The sequence below is a fragment of the Dama dama genome, chromosome 12 (assembly GCF_033118175.1).
Source record: "Dama dama isolate Ldn47 chromosome 12, ASM3311817v1, whole genome shotgun sequence".
Taxonomy (NCBI): Eukaryota; Metazoa; Chordata; class Mammalia; order Artiodactyla; family Cervidae; genus Dama; species Dama dama.
Genome location: NC_083692.1, coordinates 88927981 through 88951639, shown reverse-complemented (window position 1 = coordinate 88951639; position 23659 = coordinate 88927981). Strand labels below are relative to the sequence as shown.

The 23659-nt window shown below is 35.6% G+C and overlaps 1 protein-coding gene across 4 annotated transcripts in view; it reads right to left on the bottom strand.

Moving 5' to 3' along the window:
* The window catches only part of DPP8 (dipeptidyl peptidase 8), a 53648-nt gene that overhangs the window by 15301 nt on the left and 14688 nt on the right, over positions 1-23659 (bottom strand). For all 4 annotated transcript variants that reach the window (XM_061158035.1, XM_061158036.1, XM_061158037.1 and 1 more), the window contains 11 exons: positions 21555-21728; positions 19178-19346; positions 13558-13668; positions 12079-12207; positions 11473-11534; positions 9690-9790; positions 8736-8913; positions 7688-7847; positions 4029-4108; positions 1358-1510; positions 969-1104 (listed from right to left, as the gene is read on the bottom strand). In XM_061158035.1, coding sequence (XP_061014018.1) covers positions 969-1104; positions 1358-1510; positions 4029-4108; positions 7688-7847; positions 8736-8913; positions 9690-9790; positions 11473-11534; positions 12079-12207; positions 13558-13668; positions 19178-19346; positions 21555-21728 — 1453 coding nt within the window. The remainder of the gene's footprint in view (positions 1-968; positions 1105-1357; positions 1511-4028; positions 4109-7687; positions 7848-8735; positions 8914-9689; positions 9791-11472; positions 11535-12078; positions 12208-13557; positions 13669-19177; positions 19347-21554; positions 21729-23659) is intronic.

The following is a 23659-nucleotide window of genomic DNA, read 5'->3' as shown; positions in this document are numbered from 1 at the left end:
GACACAAAGTATTATCAATAATCCTTGGAGCCCAGGAGGTATTTACATGCAGAACACAAATACTTTGCACTCAGCTTGTATAACTTATCGATGGTTAAGCCATATACCTGATGAGAAACTGAAAGCATGAATTAACTTAACTTGCTCACAGCAGGTGCTCAAAAAACATTTCTTTATGATCATTAGAGAATAAGCCTAATCAGAACCCAGAAAAAAAAATCATGATCAGTGTTTGATTTTACAAAGCTACACAGACCTCTCCTGAGTCTATGTATACTGGATGATGTTCCAGTCGAAGCAGAGATCAGCGTATTAGCAATTCTAATTGTGGACATCAGAACATACCCATACCTTGTGGTTTTGCACTAATTTCTTAACCCTTTAGGAGATATTTATGGGTGAAAATACCTAACAGAAAAAAGGATTTGGGTATAAAATGAGTTAGAAAATATAAAATATTAGTCCACTGTTTATATTTAAGAAATCAAGCATTTTAAATTCAGGTAATCACAGTGCTCTTCACTCCCATACAAAATGAGGATTTATCTTCTATTAAGATGGCCATTGCAAGTGCTGGTAGAAGTTTAAGAAAGCTATCAGCTGGGTATTCCTTAAAGCTGCAGCTTCCCTGCTCAAGAGTGTTACTAGTTCAGTCTATATGACGTTCGAGTTCAGTTGTTTACCTGGGAAATCATCCAAACATGTGAATAAATCACTTCCTAGCTGTTATCTTGATTATTTTAATCTTATTTTCAAAAAGGCCTTCCAGTTTGCTCCTGCCTGGAGTAGGAGGTAACCAGCCTTATTTGATAATTGATAGAGTAGGAGGGATGGGATCAATCAGCAGCCGAAGGACAGGCAGTGGTGAGAGGTGGGAAGACTCTGTTCAGGAAATGTGGACCTACGACACAGGTGTAGAGTACTAATGTACTAATCTTACTTAAGATTGGGTTCAGGAAAATGAGTACCTGCTGAATCCAAGATAGTGGCCCAGAATTCTTTTGTTTTGCAGGTTGGGTCACCGTCAGGACTTGCCAGCTTGTAAAGGGACACACAGTGTGGATTCTTCTGGTTACTATATTTACTTATAAAGAAGTCACAATGCTAGAGAAAGAGAAAGGAAAAACAATTATTTTTTCCCCCAGGGAAAAGTAAAAAAGGTTATCTGTTGCTAAATCTGCACTGATGCTATAGCAGGAGTATGGTAACAGTCTGACCAATTATGTGAATATACAATGCTAAAGTTAAGGCTAAGGTTTTTATAGGCTGTTTCACTCTTCACGTTACTAAAAAGGAGTATTACATGAGCAGAGGTTTTTATATGACAGGAAACTCTTTTCAAACAGGGACTTAATACCCGGCTGATGCAGCAAGAATGCGAATAACCACGGTCAGTCAGCCTCGTCACCTCTCCAGGATTTACATAACTGACCACATACAGGTGATGTTCTAAAGGAGAGTCTTTGGTGCCTTCAAAATATACCAGCTTTCTGACTTCGTCAACCTGGATCTGTCAAAATAACAATATAAAATTCAGTGCTAGTATGACCTTGGCAAGACCAGTCAATTTTACTCAGAATCATTTGAGTCACACTCTGACTTGTGCCTCTCTTTAAAAGTTTGTCACTAATGTTAATAAGCTTGAGTTGGTTTTGTTCATGTCTTAATAGATCCTGTTTGGAAATTTAAAAGGACGCCCGAGTTACATGCTGCTGCTAATTTTCAATATGGTAAAATATGTGCATTTCTTAAAATACAAAATTATTTCATTAAAACAACTACCCTTCACAGAGGAAAGTATCTGCATTACAGCTCAGGCCCGCCATTCCTGTGCACCAAGAGTCTGCTTTCAGCGCCCCGTCTGTGTCTCGGTGAGGCGGGAGCTCCTGCTTCTGTTAGTGCGGCAGCATCTCAGGCAGTGTAGTGTTCTTTTTGCTCTTTTGGACAAATTTGCAAAAATGGTTTATATACTGCGTCGGGGAATACCTCTACTCAATCACTCAATCAGTTTCAATACTGGCATAGTTTATAAATAAGTATGAAGGAAATCTTTAAGTCTTCATTCAGAACACACAAAAAAAACTCCAAGTACACTCACAGCCGAATTCACTTAATATTCCTCCCAAATTACAGTGAGATTCTAAATAAATGGCTTTTATTGTTCCTTTTCAAAATCTTCCAGCAGCCTACTCAAATAATGTTTAATAAAATTCAAACTTTTATACAGAAAACAAAGTTGTATTTCTAAAAGCAAATATTTTTAGATGCCACATTTTCTTCAAGAAGCTTCTTAATCATTGCAAACATATTTTAGCATGCATGGATACAGAAATAAACAGAATTGACATTAAGTAAGGCCTATATGACACAGACAGAAAGGATACAAAGGATAAGAGATGGCAGAACAAACTTTCATGAAGCTTCACAGGTATGTGTTAATCTGTGTAAAAGGTCAGGACTGGTTCTGCTCTTGATTTAGCAGTTGGAAGTCAGGCCTTTCAAAACTAAATAAATAGTTAATTCCTTATTCCTTTTTCTTTGTTTCCTGTAACAACTTTACAGGAGGGGCTTGTAAAACAGATTGCTGGATCCCACCTCCAGACAACCTTCTCGATTCAAGCGGTCTAGGATGGGCCTAGCAGTTCTAAAGTTTCCAGGTGACATTGACCCTTTGTGGTCAAGAGCACACACTCTGAGAACCCTAAGTGGCTAACAGACTTAAAAGCCTCAAAGATTTACTCAATTACTGGCATTAAAAATCTCTGGGTGAACAGGTCAGCTGCAAAAGTAGAAAATGGGAAGATAACTTAAAAAAAAAAAAAAGCAAGACTAGAGGGAAAACAGAAGAGTAAGAAAGAGAGACAAATATATCACATAAATAGGCGTGATAGAAAAGGACTGATGCACATTATAGCAAGTAATAGAAAGACATTTAGGTCGCCCAAATAAGGTTCAGCTTTGTATAATTGTGGGGTTTCCCTCAGTATTATCCAACCATTACACAGCATGAAGCTTATATTAGTGTAAATATACTTAACTTTACAGAACTTAAGAATTCCACTAACATCTGACAGTAACACTTAAGGATCCCTAAACAGAAAAAAATATACTGAGTATATAACCAGAAGGCCAACTGACACTGTCAGTGGCAATGAGACTTTAAAGGTCGCCTATTATTTTCTAAAGTTATCACCAACAAAAACAAACCTGGGGCCTGTATCTTCATTCTTTCTCCTTAATCACCTAAGGAACTATGAGGGACTTCTATAGTAGCCAGTATACATAATTCTTCAATAAATTTCTGGATCAATTTGAGGAAATCATAGGCCTTCACTAAATCCTGGTAGCATACCTCAACTTAATTTTATGGATCACACATATAAAGGATGGAGCTCTTAGAGATCTCATGAAACTGACCATCTAACTGAAAACTGAAACAAATACAAGGTACTATGAAAGGCAAAAGAAAAAAATTAGGATTCATTGAGTTGCTATAGCAAGCCATATGCCAACAGTGAAACAGAGGGTGGACTTCCTCCCTTTCCTTATCACTCTATGCTCTGTATAAATGTCCAATATAATTCGCAAGTGTTATATGGAACTTTAAATGTGTGAGATAAGATAAACAGGCTAATGAAAGAGCATCACTGTCTCAGGAACTGTAAACGCACCAATGCAGAAACGACACAAGTAGTCTACAAGAGACTCAGAAATCGTTTTCAAACTATATCCTCACTCACTTTTGCGAGACTTGGAAAGTATGGACCAGCCTTTTCCTTACTAAGACGCAACACTCCATCTGAAAATGGTGACCTTTAGTAACTAGAACACATCTAATATCAGCGTTATTAAATGGGTGAGATTTAGAATTTAAACTAAGATTCTCCCTTTCCAACAACTTGGGTTCTTTGAGGCCCTAGCAGTATTCTCAAAACACTGGGGTCATGTGAAGTTGCACTGCTGATTCTCAGTACTGCATACACACAGCTGATGTTGACTAAACATATCAGTAGAATAAAAGAACATACATTAGATCCATGCCGGCCAAGAACTTCCCATTCACCACTGGTAATTGCTATTTCCTCTTTGATAGGACACTTGAAATCACCTAAAGATAAATATAATTATAATTCAGTACTTTATATCAGACTATAAGCAAATGAAACAATGAAAAACAGTATTCTAAACTCTCTTTTTCAAAAACGGAACACTAAAAATTCAAAGTTATGTCTAGAATAACGAAAATCCTTTGGAACTAAAGAGAGGTGGTAGCTGCCCAACACTGAATGTACTAAATGCCACCGTTCATTCTAAACATTCCCTTTAAAAAGGTTAATGTCATGTGAATTTCACCTCAACATAAAGTCTACAGTTAAAAAAAATTCCAAGTTATGAGCCTTCTTAATAGTAATGGAATGATCCATATAACTAAAGTTAAAACAGCAAAATAGACTCTTACGGTAAAGACAGAAAAGAACTCAAAAGCACTTGCATTCCGAGACCTTTGGTTAGACAGACAAAAACAATCTAATGCGTCAATGAGGCATTTCTTCTAGAAATGCAACAAACTACTTAAGCCAGAGAAGTAAAATTTTAATACAACTGTTTATTATTGCAAAAAACAAAACCATATTATTGCGAAAAACAACCATAGTCAATAGCAACATGTTCCATTTATCTTTGTAAGATTCTGTCTTGGTAGATGAGACTCTGTCAGTGGCCTAAGGAGAAGGTTAAAAAAAAAAAAAAAAAAGAAAGAAACCCCTGCTCTCTGCCTAGCTGCTGCCAGCTCTGGCTCTGAAAATGATCGCTGAGAATAGGCTGAGATGATATAGGATTTTAAGTAGGGTTCTACTCAAGTTAAAAAATACTCATTTTCTTTTTCTTAGATACAAAAATTTAACTTAGTACTTTAAATTTTATCACCAGTTAAAATAAGTATTATGTAATGTATGACAAATGCTAATTGTTACATATTATAGCCACTTACGGAAGAAAAGAGGAAGGAAGAGGAAAATAAAATGGACATCAAGGAAAAGGACGAAGACCTGGAGAAAGAAAGTCTAAGTAAAAAGGAGGGAAACGGGAAGAGGTGGACAAGCTGAAGGGTCCAGAAGCAGACACCGAGAGGGGACAGGGGCTAGGTGTTCTGAAAAGAATGTTAGCTGAGGCGACAGTGCCTCTTATTCCTCAATAGGAGTATACAATTTTAAGTTATCTTTTAATCCCTGTCCCAAGAATGTTGCTTTCGTGAATTACTATTCATAGCTCTTTGACCAGTCTTCATCATTAAACTTTCTGGAATCTGTAAGTAGATTTAATGTCTAAACAACAGAGGAACAGGTAAGAGCAATTTCACACCAAGGGTAAAATTAAACTAAGGCTCTTAGGGAAGAAATCTCTATCTTGGATATACAAGATCTAGTCTGATTTAAAAAAAAAAAATCATGCTAAGAGAAGGAGCAAGTCATAGGGAGTATTTACCCTGCTGTCTGAAATTATAGGTCAGTGTTTCCCAAATAAGAATGATGTTAAAGGGTATGTTGAGAAAAACAAATAATCCAATTAAAAAGTCCACAAAGGATTCAAATAGACATTTCTCTAAAGAGATACAAACTGGCTAAGTAATATGATATTACTAAATACTAGGACAATGCAAATCAAAAGCACAATGATATACCACTGCATATCCATTAGCATGGCTCTTACCAAAACCCCACCACAAAGCCAAAACCAAAACAAAACAAACAAAAAAAGAACTACACCCAGAAAACAACAAGCGTCAGCAAGGATGTAGAGAAACTGGAACTTCTGTGCACTTTCTAATAGGAATGTATTAAGGTGTATTAAGGTGCAGCTGCTATTGAAAGAGTATGGTGGTTCCTCAAAAAACTTTAAAGAATTAAAATACCAAGCAATTTCACTTCTGGATATATACCCAAAAGAATTGAAAGCAGGGTTTCAAACTGGTATTTGTCCACCCACGCTCCTTACAGCATTACTTATAATGGTCAAAAGGTAGAAGTAACCTCACTGTTAAAAGACAGATGAACAGGTAAACAAAATGTGTTTACACGTACAATGGAATGTTGCTGCTGCTGCTAAGTCACTTCAGTCGTGGCCAACTCTGTGCGACCCCATAGACAGCAGCCCACCAGGCTCCACTGTCCCTGGGATTCTCTAGGCAAGAACACCGGAGTGGGTTGCCATTTCCTTCTCCAATGCATGAAAGTGAAGAGTGAAAGTGAAGTCACTCAGTCGTGTCAGACTCTTAGCGACCCCATGGACTGCAGCCCACCAGGCCCCTCCATCCATGGGATTTTTCAGGCAAGAGTACTGGAGTGGGGTGCCATTGCCTTCTCCGACAATAGAATATTATTCAACCTTAAAAAGGCAGGACATCTGACACTTTCTACAATCCGAAAGAACCTTGAAGACACTATACTAAATGAAATAACCCAGTCATTAAAGGACACATACTGTGTGATTCCATGTATATGAGGTAGCTAGAGCAGTAAGTTCATAAACATAGAAAGTGGCTGCCGGAGGCTGAGAGGAGGAAGGAATGAGAAGTTATTATTTACCACTAAATTGGATATTACTTACTGGCAGAATCAGTTCTGGAAGATGAAAAAAATTCTGGAGATGGATGGTGGTGACGGTTGCAGAATAGTAGGGAAATATACTTAATGCCATGAAACCACACACTTAAATTTTGTTATGCATATTTTACCACAATTTTTAAAAACTGGCTATGTTGAGTCTGTTAAGTTATAAATGGCAGTAAAGCATATAACATAACATCATTAAATGTCTAGTATTCTAAAACAAACTGTATTATTAAAGTAGAAAACCATAACTCAGTCTTTTTTAAAACACAGAAGTATTCAATGCACTATTTCATTTTTTCTAGGCTTACACATTCTCCTTTCAGCCCCCGGCAGCCACTTTCTATGTTTATGAACTTGACTGCTCTAGCTACCTCATATACATGGAATCACACAGTATGTGTCCTTTAATGACTGGGTTATTTCATTTAGTATAGTGTCTTCAAGGTTCGTCTGGATTGTAGAAAGTGTCAGATGTCCTGCCTTTTTAAGGTTGAATAGTATTCCATTGTATGTGTAAACACATTTTGTTTACCCAATCATCTGTTTTACATTTCCCAGAAGGAAACCCAACACTTTAAAAAAAGAAATTAATTTCAGCTGACATAATATTTAATTTTACTTTGGAAAACAATTATATCATATGAAGAGCTATACCTATAAATCAACTTCAGCGTAGGTGCAGATGGTATAAAAAAACCTAGTACAGTAAATCCATGGCTGATTCATGTCAACGTATGGCAAAAACCACTACAATATTGTAAAGTAATTAGCCTCCAATTAATAAAAATAAATGGAAAAAAAAAGTCTAGTACATACAAATATCTAATAACTTTGTAACATTTTAAAAGTAGCTTTTTAAATCTAAAAATTACATGAGCTCACTTGAAACAAAAAGTATATTCAAGGCAAAAACAGAAAGCAAAAATAAGTAATACCCAAATATTACCCAATATTAATAGTTTATTATGTATCCTTCAAAAACTTTGTCCTATGCTTATAAAGTACACAAAAGAGACTTTACATTGCCCTGACCCTCCCACCTTCTGCCTTTTTTTTAATAGAAAATAACTTCTTACTTGGGGCAGGCAGCCCACCACTGGATCGTTTATATTTGCTCTCCTTTAAAATGGATGTGATTTTATATAAATGACGGAAACCTGTTTTGCATTCAGAGGCAAAAATAAATTCAATTTCATCTTCATGACTTTGGGGAAAAACATGAAAGATGTCATGGATCTGTAAAATAAATAGATTAATTTACTACATACATTAATGAGAATACTACACAAACAATTTGACTAAGCCAGAAAGAAAGAAGAATTACTTGATAAACATTTTCTGAAATGTAAGTAACTTGTCAGATTACGAGGTATGGTATATGTACAATTACAGATTTTGCCTGGGCCTTTCATATTTATCTTACTTTAGTCAAAGACGTCATCTACTGAGAAATAAATGTTTCCAAATGGAGAAAAATGAAAAATAGAACCAAAAGCTGTTTCTTACTCACCATCTCTGCAATTCTTTGAAAAATGGCATGAAGTTTATTTAATGATATAAATCTTATTACAAGAATTATGAGAAAAAAATGTTTTTCTACTTTTCTTTTCCAGAGAGAAATATTCTAACAATTCAAGGGAAAACAGATGTTATCTGTTAGGTGAATCACATGAAGCCTATATGCAGCCAGAGAGTGAACTGGCTTTATTTATTTTGTATCTTGTGTAAGTTTTTTCCATTAAACTGGAAAATGAAAAATTCAATCCCAAACTGGTATATTTTGGGATAGTTTACCAACTTAAAAGAGAAAGTCTTTTCTAGTCAGGATTCTCGTGGTCCTCTCAGAGGCACTGGAGAGGTTGTGTTTTGAATATCTGATGTGTCCAGAAACAAGGGCAATTCTGCATCCAGGGAGATGTCATTGCAATGGCATCGACCTTTTATCCACAAACCGTTCCCCATTTTGGAACCAACATTCCAGTTTGAAATGTTCAAACTAAGCAAATAACATTCAAAATTACTGTGAACTTAAAAAATTACTTTTGATAGTTTGCTATCAAGCTTCATTTACTTTAACATTCTGAGAAAATATTTAAACCAAGTATTACAAGAAAACATGTATACATTTATCCAGATGTCTGTTGTTTCTTCATAGATAATCAGTGGTGTCACAGAGTCAGGCACTGACTCGATGAATCTCTGTCTTTCCATGGCATCATCTTCTACTGGGATAAATAATTCAGGTGAGATCAACACTATCTGTAGGCGAGTTTGAGAGCGATCTAGTAGGATGGCCCACGCACTATTTAAATAAACAAAAGAAAAGCACAAAATAAAGCTCACTTTCAGAAAATGAATATTCCACTAATCTTTCCCCTAGCACCCATCAGTTATTTCTGTAACCACAGTGACAGTATTGCTTTAGTATATGTTAAATTATCACTTACAAACAGCTAATGAAAAGTATTAGTTCATTCTACACTTATTTTTTTAAATTTATTTTTAATTGAAGGATAATTAAAATATAGTGTTGGTTTCTGCCTTACATCAACATGGATCAGCCATAGGTATACATATTGCACTTATTTTTTTAAAGTTAAGCTTGAGTAGAGGTTTTAAAAGTAGTTTTCTTTAAATTTCCAAAATCACAGATGGCCTTTGAAATTATTTTCTCCCTTTAATGCTAACAAATGCCAGCCCCATGAAAACTCTTTTGTCCACATCAGACACAGGAAATACATGTAATCATCTTCACATAAGGCTGTACAAATATTTCTGCTTAAATTATACAATTAAAAAAATATATATATACTTACATATGAGCCTGAAAGTCCTACTTTAACCACAAATAACACTGTGAAACTGTCACTGGCTAAGTGAGAGACAGAAATAAAATGCAATGCACCTACGCTTATGGGATTACAAGTGCACTTAGTTCGGGAAAAATTCTTTGTGTAGAACTAACTACATGGCAAATTTACATGTGAAAACAGCTCCAAAGGAAAGGAAGAGCCTAATAGCACAGACAGTTCTGGGTCCTAAATTATTTGTAAAGAAGTGACAATTTAACATACGCACTATTTTCCCTCTGGAGTCCATCCAGCTCTGGCAATATATTCAACTCCTTCAAACAGAATCTCAAAAGGTTGAATTAGTTCCTTATCTATGACATCTATAATCTATTAAAAAAGAAAAAAGGAATCTAGTTATAGAAGACTGATACTGGGCTACTTAAAGCACTATCTTTAACAGCGTGACACTTGTTCAGTCTTAGGTACACAGGATATAGCAAAACCAGCAGTAAGTCATGGGTTACCTTTACTGGTATTCTTTATGTCTAAGAAAGTTCTAACCAAAAGAATCAGCATAGTCTAGAAGTTTTTTCCATTAGTTTATACTAATAGAACTCTTGATTGTAACTGGTAAAATCAGATTTTAATCACTTTATAGACTCTAGTATCTAAGAAAAATAGTAGTCTCTAGTTCCTTACATTTTAGTTTAAAATACTATATGTGTAATATATTAGTGAAATGATCTTGAGTAAGCAAACTTTTTTCCCTAAATAGTCTGGCTAACACACTCTAAAATATACATTTCTAAAAATGAACAAAAGGATCTGAATAGATTGCTCTCCAAAGAAGATATACAAATGGCCAATAAGCACATGAAAAGATTCTCAATAACATTAATCATTAGAAAAATGTAAATCAAAACCACAATAAGATGCAACCTCAAATCCCCTAAGATGCCTATAAGACAAATAATAACCAGAGTTGATGAAGATGTGGATAAGTTGGAAACCTCATACACTGCTGGTGGAAATATAAAATAGTGCAGCCACTGCAAAAACCATTTGGAAGTTCCTCAAAAGGTTAAAACACAGAATTATAATATGACCCAATAATTTCACTCCTAGGTATCTAACCAAGAGAAATGAAAATCTATGACCGTACAAAAACTTGTACATCCACATTACTGGTAGCATTACGTTTAGAAACCAAAATTTGGAAGAACCCAAATGTCTAAAACTGATGAGTGGATAAATTAAAAAAAAAAAAATGTGGTATATATCCACACAATAGAGTATTTTTAGGTGATAAAAAGTAATGAAGTGCTGTTACTTGGTGCCACAGGATCAGTGCTTGAAAACAAGATGTTAAGTGAAAGAACAGACTAGATACTGTATGATTCCATTTAAATGAAATGTCCAGAACAGGTAAATCCATAGACAGAAAATAGATTAGCGGCTGCCTATGGCTGGGGGCATGGAGAGGTTTGGGGGTGATGACTAAGGAATGTGAATTTCCTTTAGGAGTAAGGAAAATGTTCTAAAATTGACTGTGGTGATAGCTGCACAAATCTTGAGAATATACTAAAAGCCATTTTAAACTTTAAATGAGTGAATTATATTGTATATGAATTATACTTCAATAAAGCTGTTTTTAAAAAGTCTAGCAGAGAAGATTTTTTTTAATTATGTGTACATTAAGCTTATAGGCATCTGACTGTGGAAAGCAGCAGCATAAAAACATAAGGGATAATTAATCTAAGACAGACAACTATTCAACACAGAGGATAACTCATCAGTCAATAACCACTATTTAAGAAATACTGATCTGGAGAATTAACATAGGCAAAGAGGAAAAACTACTGGAAAGGAATGGTAAATATGCATCTCCCCATATTCCTAACTTGGGAACCAGTAAGAAAGTTTTCAAAGTAGAAAATGAGGTCAACCTGAAATCATGATCTACAGATGTCTCAGCAAGTTCTACAAGTCCAAAATATAAGAAAGCATATCTACAATCTCTGTTGACGGACAAAATGACACAAAAAGTTAACTCAGCATTTTATACTTACCCTTCCTTCAGCATCAATCAGTATTTCTGACATCTTAAAAGTGACTTTTGGATTTGCTGTGCCTTTAGGAAGAGATATAAACAAACAGTAATATAAAGCTATTCAAACTAATTTTACCAGATGAATCCTTTTTAGTCAAATAAGGAATACTGCATTTAGTCAGGGCTTTATTACATAAAAAACTCAAAATTCTATCTCAAATTCATAATTTTCAATATGACTATAAAAGAAGGTGCCAAAAAACATCAGGAGTCAGTAGGTAATGAAGGGGAATCCTACATCATTTCACAACTGAAATGCTATAAATAGCAATATGGGGAAAAAATGGCTAATTTATTAAGAACATAATCCCTTAAAAATCTTTTATTTTGTAGCAAAGATACTTCTTTATCCATTCCTTGAAATAATCAGTTTTGTGCACTTCCCTACCTTTGAAATAATTTAAAAGGATCAGCCTATAATTTAAACAATTTACTTCAGAGACACTTAACAATCTATCCTTCAGTCTGTAGAGGATCAATGTTAACCAAACTTTTGAACGAATGCAAAAGAATCTTGTTTGAAAAGTAGGAATGAGTGTATATAAACGTCAATGGAATGTAGTACCTGTTTTAGGATAACGGAATGAATCTGCTCTCCTTGTTTCCAACATGGGGGATGTAACATGAATAATTTCCACCTCAGATTCATCATTTTCTTCATATAGAATTCTAAGAATTTTACTGCCACTGGGAGCTTAAAAGGAAATTAAATACTGAAAATTTGGGAGTATTATGCCAGAAAATCATCACCATTGACCATTCCCTCTAATATTCTATTTCCCATAGTAAAAAATAGTTTATGTATAAAATATACTGCCTTTCATGTATGAAAATACTACTAATCTTTGCAGTAGCAAGGTGAGTTACTGCTAATTCACTTTTATTGGTTAAAGGTTACTACTCTTGGAGATTAAAAACTGAAGATCATCACACACACATAAAATGGAAGAAACACACTTGTGAAGTATTTCAGTTTCTGCATACCTTAAAATGCATTCCTTTCAGGAATTATTACACTTACAATATTTTCTATAACAAAATAAATCCCACTTTAAAGGAGTCCAGGTTTTTTTTAATGGTTTCTCTAATTCAGGTCATAATCTTGTTCTAAGAACATAGTTATGGCAAAACATTTTACATCTTAAAATGTCCACATCTAAGATATGGCTTAAATATAAATATTTTTCAGGGTCCCTTAGAGATGTGTTCAGAATGCTACGTGCAATCCATTAGTGGGTCATGAAATCTTTTAGTTGGTCATGATCAGCATTTAAAAAATAAGACAAGCAAAAAAAAAAATGAATGCATTATATATAAGATTAAGCATTGCTTCATGAAATTTGTTTTCAGTTTTATGTAGAATATATGTACAATGTATTAGGCTAGAATGTAAAGCAAATTTCTAACCAGATCACAGTCAAAAAGTTTGAAAGCTACTGCTTTAGAGAGCTGTTTCTCAGCTAGTGAAATACATGTGAATTTACAAAGAAAAAGAAGGAATTTTTGCCTTTTTTTCCTGATCCATTCATATACTAATTTGGCCATCTGTTCATGCAGACTCTCTAGGCAATCCTGTATTTTTACAGCAACTCCCACTAAAGGGTGGTATTTTGTATTTTGCTACCAATGTTGCCACCAGCTTCTAGATGAAAAACTGGCAGGACTTCTATGGTGGTCCAGTGGTTGAGACTCTGTGCTTCCAAGGCAGGGGGCATAGGTTCGATCCCTGATTGAGGAAGATCCCATATGCTGCATGGTGCAGCCAAAAAATTAAAAATGAAAAAAAAAAAAAATTAAAAAAAGAAAGGAAAAAAAACGAAAAACTGGCAAGGAGAGTTGAAGGACCTGGGGCACTGAACCATAATACAACTAATTGTTTTTTATGAGAATTCATTATGGTGATATACAGCCTGAATATTCACAGTAACTACTGGTTACTTCATCACTTAAGAATCTACTATTCAGAATTAAGAATCTGTGCAGTTAACTGGTAGCTGAATCTCATAATACTTTAACTGACTTATAGTATATTGAACCCTCTTACTTGTTTCAGCTTCTGGACACCACCAATAACCAGAGTATCTATCAAATTCTTCTTGAAGAACAAAGGTAGCAACTCCGGCTGATCTGGGATCCTCCTCCATGTTGGCTAGCTCTAAACAAACATAAAGGCAAAATTTTCACAGAAGTTCTCATCTCTTCACAGGTACAAAGCAGAATGATCCATTTATTTTGAAAGGCAGCTATAGTACCATGGTGAACTGTGAAGCCAAATGGACTAAATTCAAATCTGGATTCCATCATCCACCAAATGACTGATCCCGGGCAAATCACCCCATCACATTCCGTTGCAGTGTCCCATTTGTAAATGGGAATAAGACCCTACCTTATATGGTTGTTATGAGGATTAAATGAGCTATTTTACATAAAGTACTTACAACAAAGCCTAAACCAAAATGTCAGTTTTTATCTTCCCATTTAGCTAGGACCCTGGCGAAAAGAATACATGTCTTTGCAGGGTCACGGTGACTTGTACTCTCCTAACCCTATCAAGACATAGAATATTTCCATTCTCTTGTCCCTTCCCAGTCAATGTCCATTCCTGCCTCAGAAGCACCACTGATCTGATTTCTATCACCAAAGGTTAGTTTTACATATTCCAGACTTTCATGTAAGTGAAATCATACAGACATACTTTATGTTTGTTACTGAGTGATAATCCATTGTATATCACAATTCTTTTATCCATTCATCTGTTATTGGACATCTGAACAGCTTCTAGTTGCTATTATGAATCAAGATGCTAAAATCATTCTTTTATTTTTCTGACATTAGTCACATTTATTGGGGTGTTCACAGAATTCAAGTTATCTCTCCATCTCAAAAACTTTGGTGCAAGTAAATATATTCTTGTATAGTTTCTACGAAACCTGATCTTTCATACAAAACAGAAGTTTGATACATCAGTTTTAGCTAAGAATTTTATTTTCAATTCTGAAACTCACATTTGCTCAGAAAAAATTTATCTGAAGCAAACTATTTATTTTAAAATGTCATTTATCAATTTACAAAAATATAAGATTTTAGTCTAATCTTATTTGATGTTTAAAGTTTACTCTGCAGAAAAGGTTTTTGTGTTTTTCCCTGAGATTTCTGATTTTCATTCAAGTTTTCTGATCAGTCAGGACACTGACAGAAGTTTGAATTATCCCCATGGAAACTCTGATATACAATGATAGGTTAAATACTTATACGTCTTCTGATATTTATTATATTCATAGGTTTCATCCAATTCTAACAGTTAGCTAAGCTATGTGCATTTAGCCAACAGACCAAAATCTCTAAGAGCTCAACAGAAATCATTTTTGTATAAAAATCTTTGTGAACATGTGTTTTCATTTCTTTGAATAAAAACCTAGCAGTGGAATGCTTGGGTAGTGTGATAATTTTATGTTTAAATTTATAAGAAACTGCCACATAGTTTTTCAAAGTATCTGTATTATTTTATACACTTACCAGCAATGTATGAAAATTCTTCTCCAATATTTGGTGTTCTAATGGGTGTATAGTGATATTTCACAGTGATTTTAATTTTATAGGTAAGTTTCAATGTATTATTTTTTCTTATCTATATTTTCTACATATTGCCTGAAAAGAATGTGTAATATGAACCAATTGCCCCTTACCAAAAAATTTTGAGAAGGAAATGGCGAAAGAGTTGGATATCACTAGTGACTAAACAACAAATATTGGTTTCTATACACATATGTAAAAGAAAAGAAATTGGCACTCTTAACACAAATAAACTACTATATATAAAATATTAGATAACCCAAAAGGTCTTACTGTAAATCACAGGGAACTCTACTCAATATTGTGCAATAATCTAAATGGGAAAATCATTTGAAAAAGAATAGATATAACTGAATCACTGCAATATACCTAAAACTAACACAACACTGTAAATCAACTATAATATAAAATAAAAATCAAGTTAGAAAACAACAACAAAATTTTGAGTCCAGAAGTGTTCAAAACACAGAATCTGGAGAATTCTTTTCATGTTTATATATCAACACATAATTATGTCATATCTCCAGCAGGGTAATCAAATACCTTGTAATCAAATACACTAATATTCTTACAGCAAATTTAGGAATAGGCAAACTAAGTAGGATTAAGACTATAAATATCCTCAGGTCAGTTCAGGTCACATCTTGCCACCAAAGAAGTTTTAGCACCAACTTAATCAAAACTAAGCTCCGTTTTCAGGGTTTCTGAATTTTGTAATTAATGATGTAGCCATCAGTGCTCAGTTTTCTTGGATCGGTCAACGACTCCAAAGTTATACCTCCCATTCTGTTTTATATTTTGTTCTCCTGTAGATGTGAGAATACGTATCACTCATTTATATCTCTCTATCACTTATTACGGGCGTCTCTGGTGATGACCTCAATTACTAAGATTAATTAGATGAATAAATGGTACCACCTTGTTCTCCCAATAAGATATGTCCTTTGAGAATAGAGGTTGGTATTACATTAAGTTTCTCTCTTACACAAGGCAGAGAATAAGCAAATGTACATGCTGAGTGACTAATAAACCCATGCAAAAGAAGACTTTCACTTGGAAACTTACTGTGATAAGAGAAATAAAAGTGATGATGCTTACTCTCTATCTACTTTTCTAAATAAACAAATTAAACAGTACTTACTGTGTTTCAGACCCTGTCTAAAACACTTCGCAAATATTAAAACTTCAATAACAACCTTATGATGACATACTATTCATTTATCTTTCTACAGATATGAAAACAAAGATAGGTTAAACAACTTACTCAAAGGAACAGACGTAAAAAACAGTAGATGAGACTCAAATCTAGATACTCCAGTTCTAGACTGTATTTTTAACTACTACACTAACCCTGAAAATAAACAATATACCTACATGCACAGAAAAGAAATGAATAAAAACAATATTACAGCGGGCTTCCCTGGTGGCTCAGTGGTAAAGAATCTGCCTGCCAATGCAGGAGACACAGGCTCAATCCCCGGTCTGGGAAGATCCCATATGCCACGGAGCAGCTAAGTCTGCGCACCACAGCTACTGAGTCTGTGCCCTAGAGCCCGTGAGCCCCAAATACAAGCCCACGTCCATCAACCACTGCAGCCCGCGTGCCCGCAGCCCTTGCTCTGCAACAGAAGAACCTCCACACTAAGCAGCCTACACATGGCACTCACCGCAACTAGAGAAAAGCCTCCACAGCAACCAAGACCCAGCACAGCCAAATAGAAATAAAATTGTCACAAAGAAAAACGTCACACAAGAGAATCACTTCATAGATTGATAACATAAATTCCAACACACACACACAACCAGCACACACACACATCAAGCAGGATTTCAGTGGTTTCTACTTTAAATTCTGCCCATTTTCACAATAATCCTTTATGGAAAACAATTCTACCAAAAGAAAGAATATACAGACTAAAAACATGCCTTATTTCTAATAGTCACTGTCAAAGCAGTCCCAGCCTCAAGCACAATAACTAGTACATAGTGAGTCTCTAACGTTTGTTGAAACCATGAACAAATGGCTAGGATTTGCATCCCAGATTTACTAACTACTAACCTAAACTTTGCTTTGCCAGTGGTAGCTGTCCTGATTTCCTGACTCCAGATGAAGACTCACTAAACACCAAAATATGGACATTTTACTTAAAAATTTCCCTACTCCACCCCCTTTTCTCTATTCTACACTCTAGTTTTAGGTTGTTAAGACCTGGGTATTTACAGTATTTACACTAGTTAAGGTCTGCCCTGTCTCTAGATGTGCACTTCTCAAATATAACTTTTACAAAGTATTCAGAACAATTTATCTACAATATGACTCTGACCACACTACACAACTGCTAAAAACTTTTTCCAGTGAACCCCCCTATCATGATTGAAGGCCATATTCATTTACATAAGAAACAGTCCACCCTTCTCCTTGCCCGTATGTGCCAGCTTCACCTTTCTCTGTATCTGGACTCATACCTCATGCTTTGGGAGCCTAAGACTGCTTCTAATTCATACAGACTGTGGTGCCTTCTGCATCAAGGCCTTTCCAGGCTGCCCCCTTGCCTGGAGTGTACTGGCTAATGTACAGTCACTATCTGAGAGCAGTTCAAGTCTCATCTCTCCAGGCAACCTTCTGGGACCACTACCCTTGCTTGTACTCTTATAACGCCCAATGCTTGCTGCTTATCATTCTGTTTTGCTAGCTCTCTATAAAGTTTCCTTTAGGGCCAGGACTATGTCTTATTCAATTCTGTATTCTTAGTTCCTGCCACATTGTCTGGCACACAGGAACTTGATATATCTTTGTTGACTGACAATGGTTAGAACAGATTTCTTGACTTCTAATTCAGTGCTTTTTTAAATCAGTGTAAGTTGTTCAGGAAAAGGCTTCTTCTATAACACTGACTATCCTAATGATGAAAAAACTGTTGCCAATACATTATCATGTTCTAAAATAATTTACTAAGGAAGATGCCCATGCCCAATAAATCAGTTTTGTGACCATCAAATTATGGGAAAGTTGGACAATAAATTTTTAGAGGGACTGTCCTTCATCATGGAGCTTAACCTTAAGGTCTGTTTCCATGTTAAAAAAAAAAAATACGCCATTTCCCTTCTTTCATTTGTATAAAAGCTTCAGAGGAAAAAGGAAAAAATCCACATCATTTCTGTGCTTTTAGTGAAAGTGGCTCAGTCATGTCTGACTCTTCGTGACCCCATGGACAATACAGCCCAAGGAATTCTCTAGGCCAGAATAGTGGAATAGGTAGCCTTTCCCTTCTCCAGGGGATCATCCTAACCCAGGGATCGAACCCAGGTCTCCTGCATTGCAGGAGGATTCTTTACCAGCTGAGCCACAAGGGAAGCCCTTTTAGTAGTGCTTAGCATGATTATAGTCACTTCAATAAAAATTAAATATTTCCACAACACAGAAAGGTTTATTTTTCCTATTGTGACAAAATAACTAAGCAGGCTCTCCAAAAAGGGACAATAAATTTTTAAGTAGTTCTTATAGTGTGTATTGGGTTTTTCTGTTTGTTTTCCTAAAAACAAGACTTTTTAAATTAAATTTTATTTCAATCAGAGAAGTGCTACTGTTGTGCTGTCCGAAAATAACCATTGAAACAAGCCAGCATTAAAATGCTTCTTTTTGTTTCTGTTATTTCATTTTTGGTGGTGGTAGAGGTAGTTCTTTCTTTTCCCCCATAGGAAATTTTATGCAATCTAATGTTCTCAGAAACTTGTATTCTTTTTGTTGTTTAAGCTTCACTATCATCTTTTCTAAGGGTTACTGAGGTATAGTTGATATTAAAAGTGCATGCATTGAATATATACTTGATTATTTTGGACATGTGAAGACACCTATAATATCAGCAAAATCAAGACATTAAACATAGCCATCAACTTCAAAAAAAACAAGTAGCATTATATAGGTGATACATACAAGTTTATAAAAAAAGTTATATTTCTTTTTTAATTTTAAAGATTTAAATTTAAAATATAAAGATCACCCAGCATGCTTTGATTTCAAAATGTAAGCAAAAGCAAATTAAATTTTAAAAATACTTTTTAGGAAAACTGATTTGAAGAACCTGAATTACCATTGTGCACATAAGTGAGCCTCCTTTCTTCTCTCGTTACAATGTTTGATATCCAAATATCATTGCTATGTATAAAAGCAATCCAGTCTGGATCAGCTGGGCATAGTTTTGGATCCATCCGAATGTTGGGACAACTAGTCTCCACTAAATTGGGCCGTAAGGGTTGTTGCTAGAAAAGTAAACAACATTTAAAGGCAAGTATCAGGGTTACACATATGTATTTACATACATATAATACTGGGTGTTTACCAGCACCTTTCCTATAAAATGAATAATAATCCCAAAGTAAATATCAACTATGATAACTGCTCTCCAGAAAACTGTACTTAACTTTTATGCCTTAACTTATAAGAAATGAATCACTTTTTCCTATGATTTAACAAGCTAAGCATAACAGGAACGGAAATAAAGACAATGTAACAGCACCTCATAAATTTTGTTGACCAGACCTGTTAAATAGAGTAATTATCATTTGTTGTATACTTTTATTAAACTTATATGCCTATTTCACTTATTAAATGTTTCCATTTAATTTTACCAGTATAAAATAATTTGTTCACAAAATTGTAATAAAAGCTAGAAGCATCACAATTCTATCAGAAGAATAGTTCTAATATCAAATGAAAAACTGCCAGGAATAAAATCAAAATTTAAAACTATTTAGGGGGTACTCTTTTGCCCCCTTCTGATACCTATGTCAGAAGCTTTCTCTATCTCCTTTATACTTTAATAAAACTTTATTACACAAAAGCTCTGAGCGATCCAGCCTCGTCTCTGGCCCCGGATTGAATTCATCTCCTCCGGAGGCCAAGAATCCCGCGTCTCATCGTTCAGCAACAACCTTTCACCTTGGGGGCTCGTCCGGGATCCTTCAGGACAAGATGGGCCTGATAATCTATGTGAGCCTACTTCTGCTGACTCCAGAAGTCCTGAGTCTGCCGTTTGATCCTCAAGACAATGCCTTCCTGTCCTGGGCTCACTCCTATGCTGCATTCCACAATTGGTCTAACTGCTGGGTCTGCGGAGCACTCCCCTCTTCATCAGTGGAAGGCGTCCCATGGTGGACATCTCCACTTCAAGAAAAGGACTTTCTCCAAGTCTGCAAGTACCTTCAACAATCGCATGTGATGCCTCTTCTTAAACTGATGACATCTAACAACCTTAAGATGGACTGATGTAACTATGGACATAATGTGACTTTTCATTTTGATTTTAACTTGGTTTAATGACTATTTTGCCTTACATTTGTAACTGTATAATGGGGTTTTCTAACCGTCTAAAAGCTTTTAATTTACAAATAGTTGTCCGAGCTCCTATGAATGCCACGGCCTCCTTCAACTATTACTTGGAGCCCCTGGATCAGACATCCTCACTATGAGGATTAGGAAATATGTTGCCTCACCAATTTAGGGACAACGCCCCTTGTCAGCTTGGAAGCAGTTATGGAATGAGAACGACGCCCCTTTTCCCTAGGCAACATAATTCTCCTAAAAGAAAAGCGGGGAATGAGAGAGTCATTTCCTAGGCAGGTTGATAAGAAGTCTAGGGGTCCCCAAGGAGAGAGAGGTCTGGGATATTCAAGGAGGAAGAAAGGACAAACTTTTTTACTTTTTTTCCTCTACATTCCTTAGGATTATATAACAATAATGTATCCTGCCTGAGGACAGTCTTTGGATTAAACCCTCTGGCTAATTCTGTTATCTTAAAATGTAAATTATGGGAGTAGGTCTGGTCTTTACAAGGATGTATCCTGCCTGAGGACAATCTTTGGATTAAACCTTCTAGCCAACTCTGTTATCTTAAGATGTAAATTATGGGAGTGGGTCTGGTGAGGTCTTTGCAACCTCCAGACATTCTTTGGATTCATTGGAGAGTATATAACTCCATTGCTAACACCAGCAAAGGGGTCCTCTTTTGCCCACTTCTGATGCCTATGTCAGAAGCTTTCTCTATCTCCTTTATACTTTAATAAAACTTTATTACACAAAAAATAAAAAAATAAAAAAAATAAAATAAAATAAAACTATTTATTGGGATGAATTAAGCTTTTAGAAGAACCAAAAAGGGATTGTCTTCTGATACCATCATCTTTGAAAATCCAACTTAGCAATTACAGAAAAAATGGCACACGGATTCCCTTTACTAACTCTTCCTATATAACAAGTGTTTTCAGTATTTTAAAAATTATGTAACTAATGTCACTGAAAAATTATTAGCTAAAACTTGGAAATTAATACCCATATTTCCTATTTTCTTTACTACTAAGTTAGTGGTAAATAACTGGTAAGCAGAATTTTTTAGTTTAACTATCTTTCTGATTTGGACACAAATAATTTTAAGACACCTAACAGTTTATCAAGTAGTAAAATCAACTTACAGTAAATCCTTGTGGCCCTCCATCTTTTACATGGTAAATTCCACTACCAGCTTGAAATAGAAATGTTCCACTTCCTTGGTGATAATCATAAGAAGCAATTCCAACTGTTCCAATGCGTTTTCTTTCCCGTAATAGTTCTTCTTCTCGAGAATACATTCCATAGTCCAGTGTTGCCTAATGCAGAAAGAGAGAGGTCTCCTATTCCGGTTTTCTGAAAGCGGGCTTTTTGCTTTTATTAATAGCACTGAAATTCTAGCATGTACAGTATTACTATGTTTACATTTTGAGTGATCCCAAAATTTGTTACAACTTTAAACAGATTAATTTCGGGAAGTCTGCTGAAAAATTTGGTAAAAGGTGCCTAGATGAATACTGCATACATTAGAGAGCAAGAGTTAAGCTCCATCACGTTGACTTGGCACTCAAGATCTCCTGCAACTTAAATATAACACAGCAGCTCCGCGTGCATTTAAGACGAGACTCTGAAGTAGTTTAATTTCTTCAAAACTAGTTTTCTTTGCTTTCAGAGTAGTAATAAACTACCTACTTCAGCACTGTGAAGATCACCTTAGATAAAAGCATGTAAAATGTTTATGAGCACAGTGACTGGGACAGAGCAAAGTTCTCAAACATCAGCTGTCATCAGCACCTTTCCACCACATTCGCCACTGCTGCTGCTGCTAAGTCGCTTCAGTCATGTCCGACTCTGTGCGACTCCTTAGATGGCAGCCCACCAGGCCCCCCTGACCCTGGGATTCTCCAGGCAAGAACACTGGAGTGGGTCGCCATTTCCTTCTCCAGTGCATGAAAGTGGAAAGTGAAAGTGAAGTCGCTCAGTCGTGTCTGACTCTTCGCGACCCCGTGGACTGCAGCCCACCAGGCTCCTCCGTCCATGGGATTTTCCAGGCAAGAGTACTGGAGTGGGGTGCCATTGCCTTCTCCACTAACACTACTCTAATAAAACCTCAGGTCAGGCCCATCGCATCACTGATGTGAAACCCACTATGTGGTGTTCTGGCTCCTGGCCTTTGTTCCATTTGCCTTCACACCGAGAGGCCATTTTTCTTTCTATCCATGTGAGTTTTACTGCTATCCCAAAACCTCAGCCCTAACTTAACTCTGGCCAGGAAAGCTTCCTGATATTTATATAAGAGTTACTATCTCTTTTACTCATTTGGCTATAGTTTTGTTTTTCACTTTCTTTCAGTAAATGAATTAAAAAAACCTTGAGAGCAGAATCTGTCTTATTTTGTTTTACCACCTAAAGCAACAGTTAAAATTTCCCTCAAAGAATATTTGTAATTAATGACTGATGATGATGAGGGGGCCTTCCCAAACTAAAAGTATTATTTGAGAGAGATATATATATATATAATTTCATATGTATAAGAAGAAATATAAAGAAAACAAATTTAATAAGTGCTAGTTTAAAGAATTTATATCCACATCTTCCCTAAGAGCTCTTTACGATAAATAAAGGGATAAATAAGGGAAACAGACATGGTTTCTGCAATCAAGGAGTAATTACTTTATTTTATTTTATTTAGCCATGCCACAGCTTGCAGGATTTGAGTTTCCCAATCAAACTTTGGTCTCCCACAGTGGAAGCATGGAGTCCCAATCACTGGACCATCAGGGACGTCTCAAGGACTAATACTTTAAAAGTAGTCAAGTTTATATATCTGGAAAAACACATAATTTAAAAAGATACATGCACCCCAACATGCACTGCAGCACTATTTACAGTAGCCAGGACATGGAAGCAACCTAAATGTCCATCAACAGAAGAATAAACAAAAAAGATATGGTACATATGTACAACCGAATATCACTCAGCCACAAAAAAGGATGAAATAATGCCATTTGCAGCAATATGAATGGACCCAGAGATTGCCACATTGAGTGAAGTCAAAGACAAATATCGTATGATACTGCTTATATGTGGAATCTAAAAATAAATATAGATACCAAGTAAGTGGGAGGAGGGATAAATTGGGAGATTGGGACTGACATACACAGACTATCATGTATAAAGTAGATAACTGATAAGGACCTACTCTATACCACAGGAAACTCACTCAATATTCTGTAATGGCCTATATGAG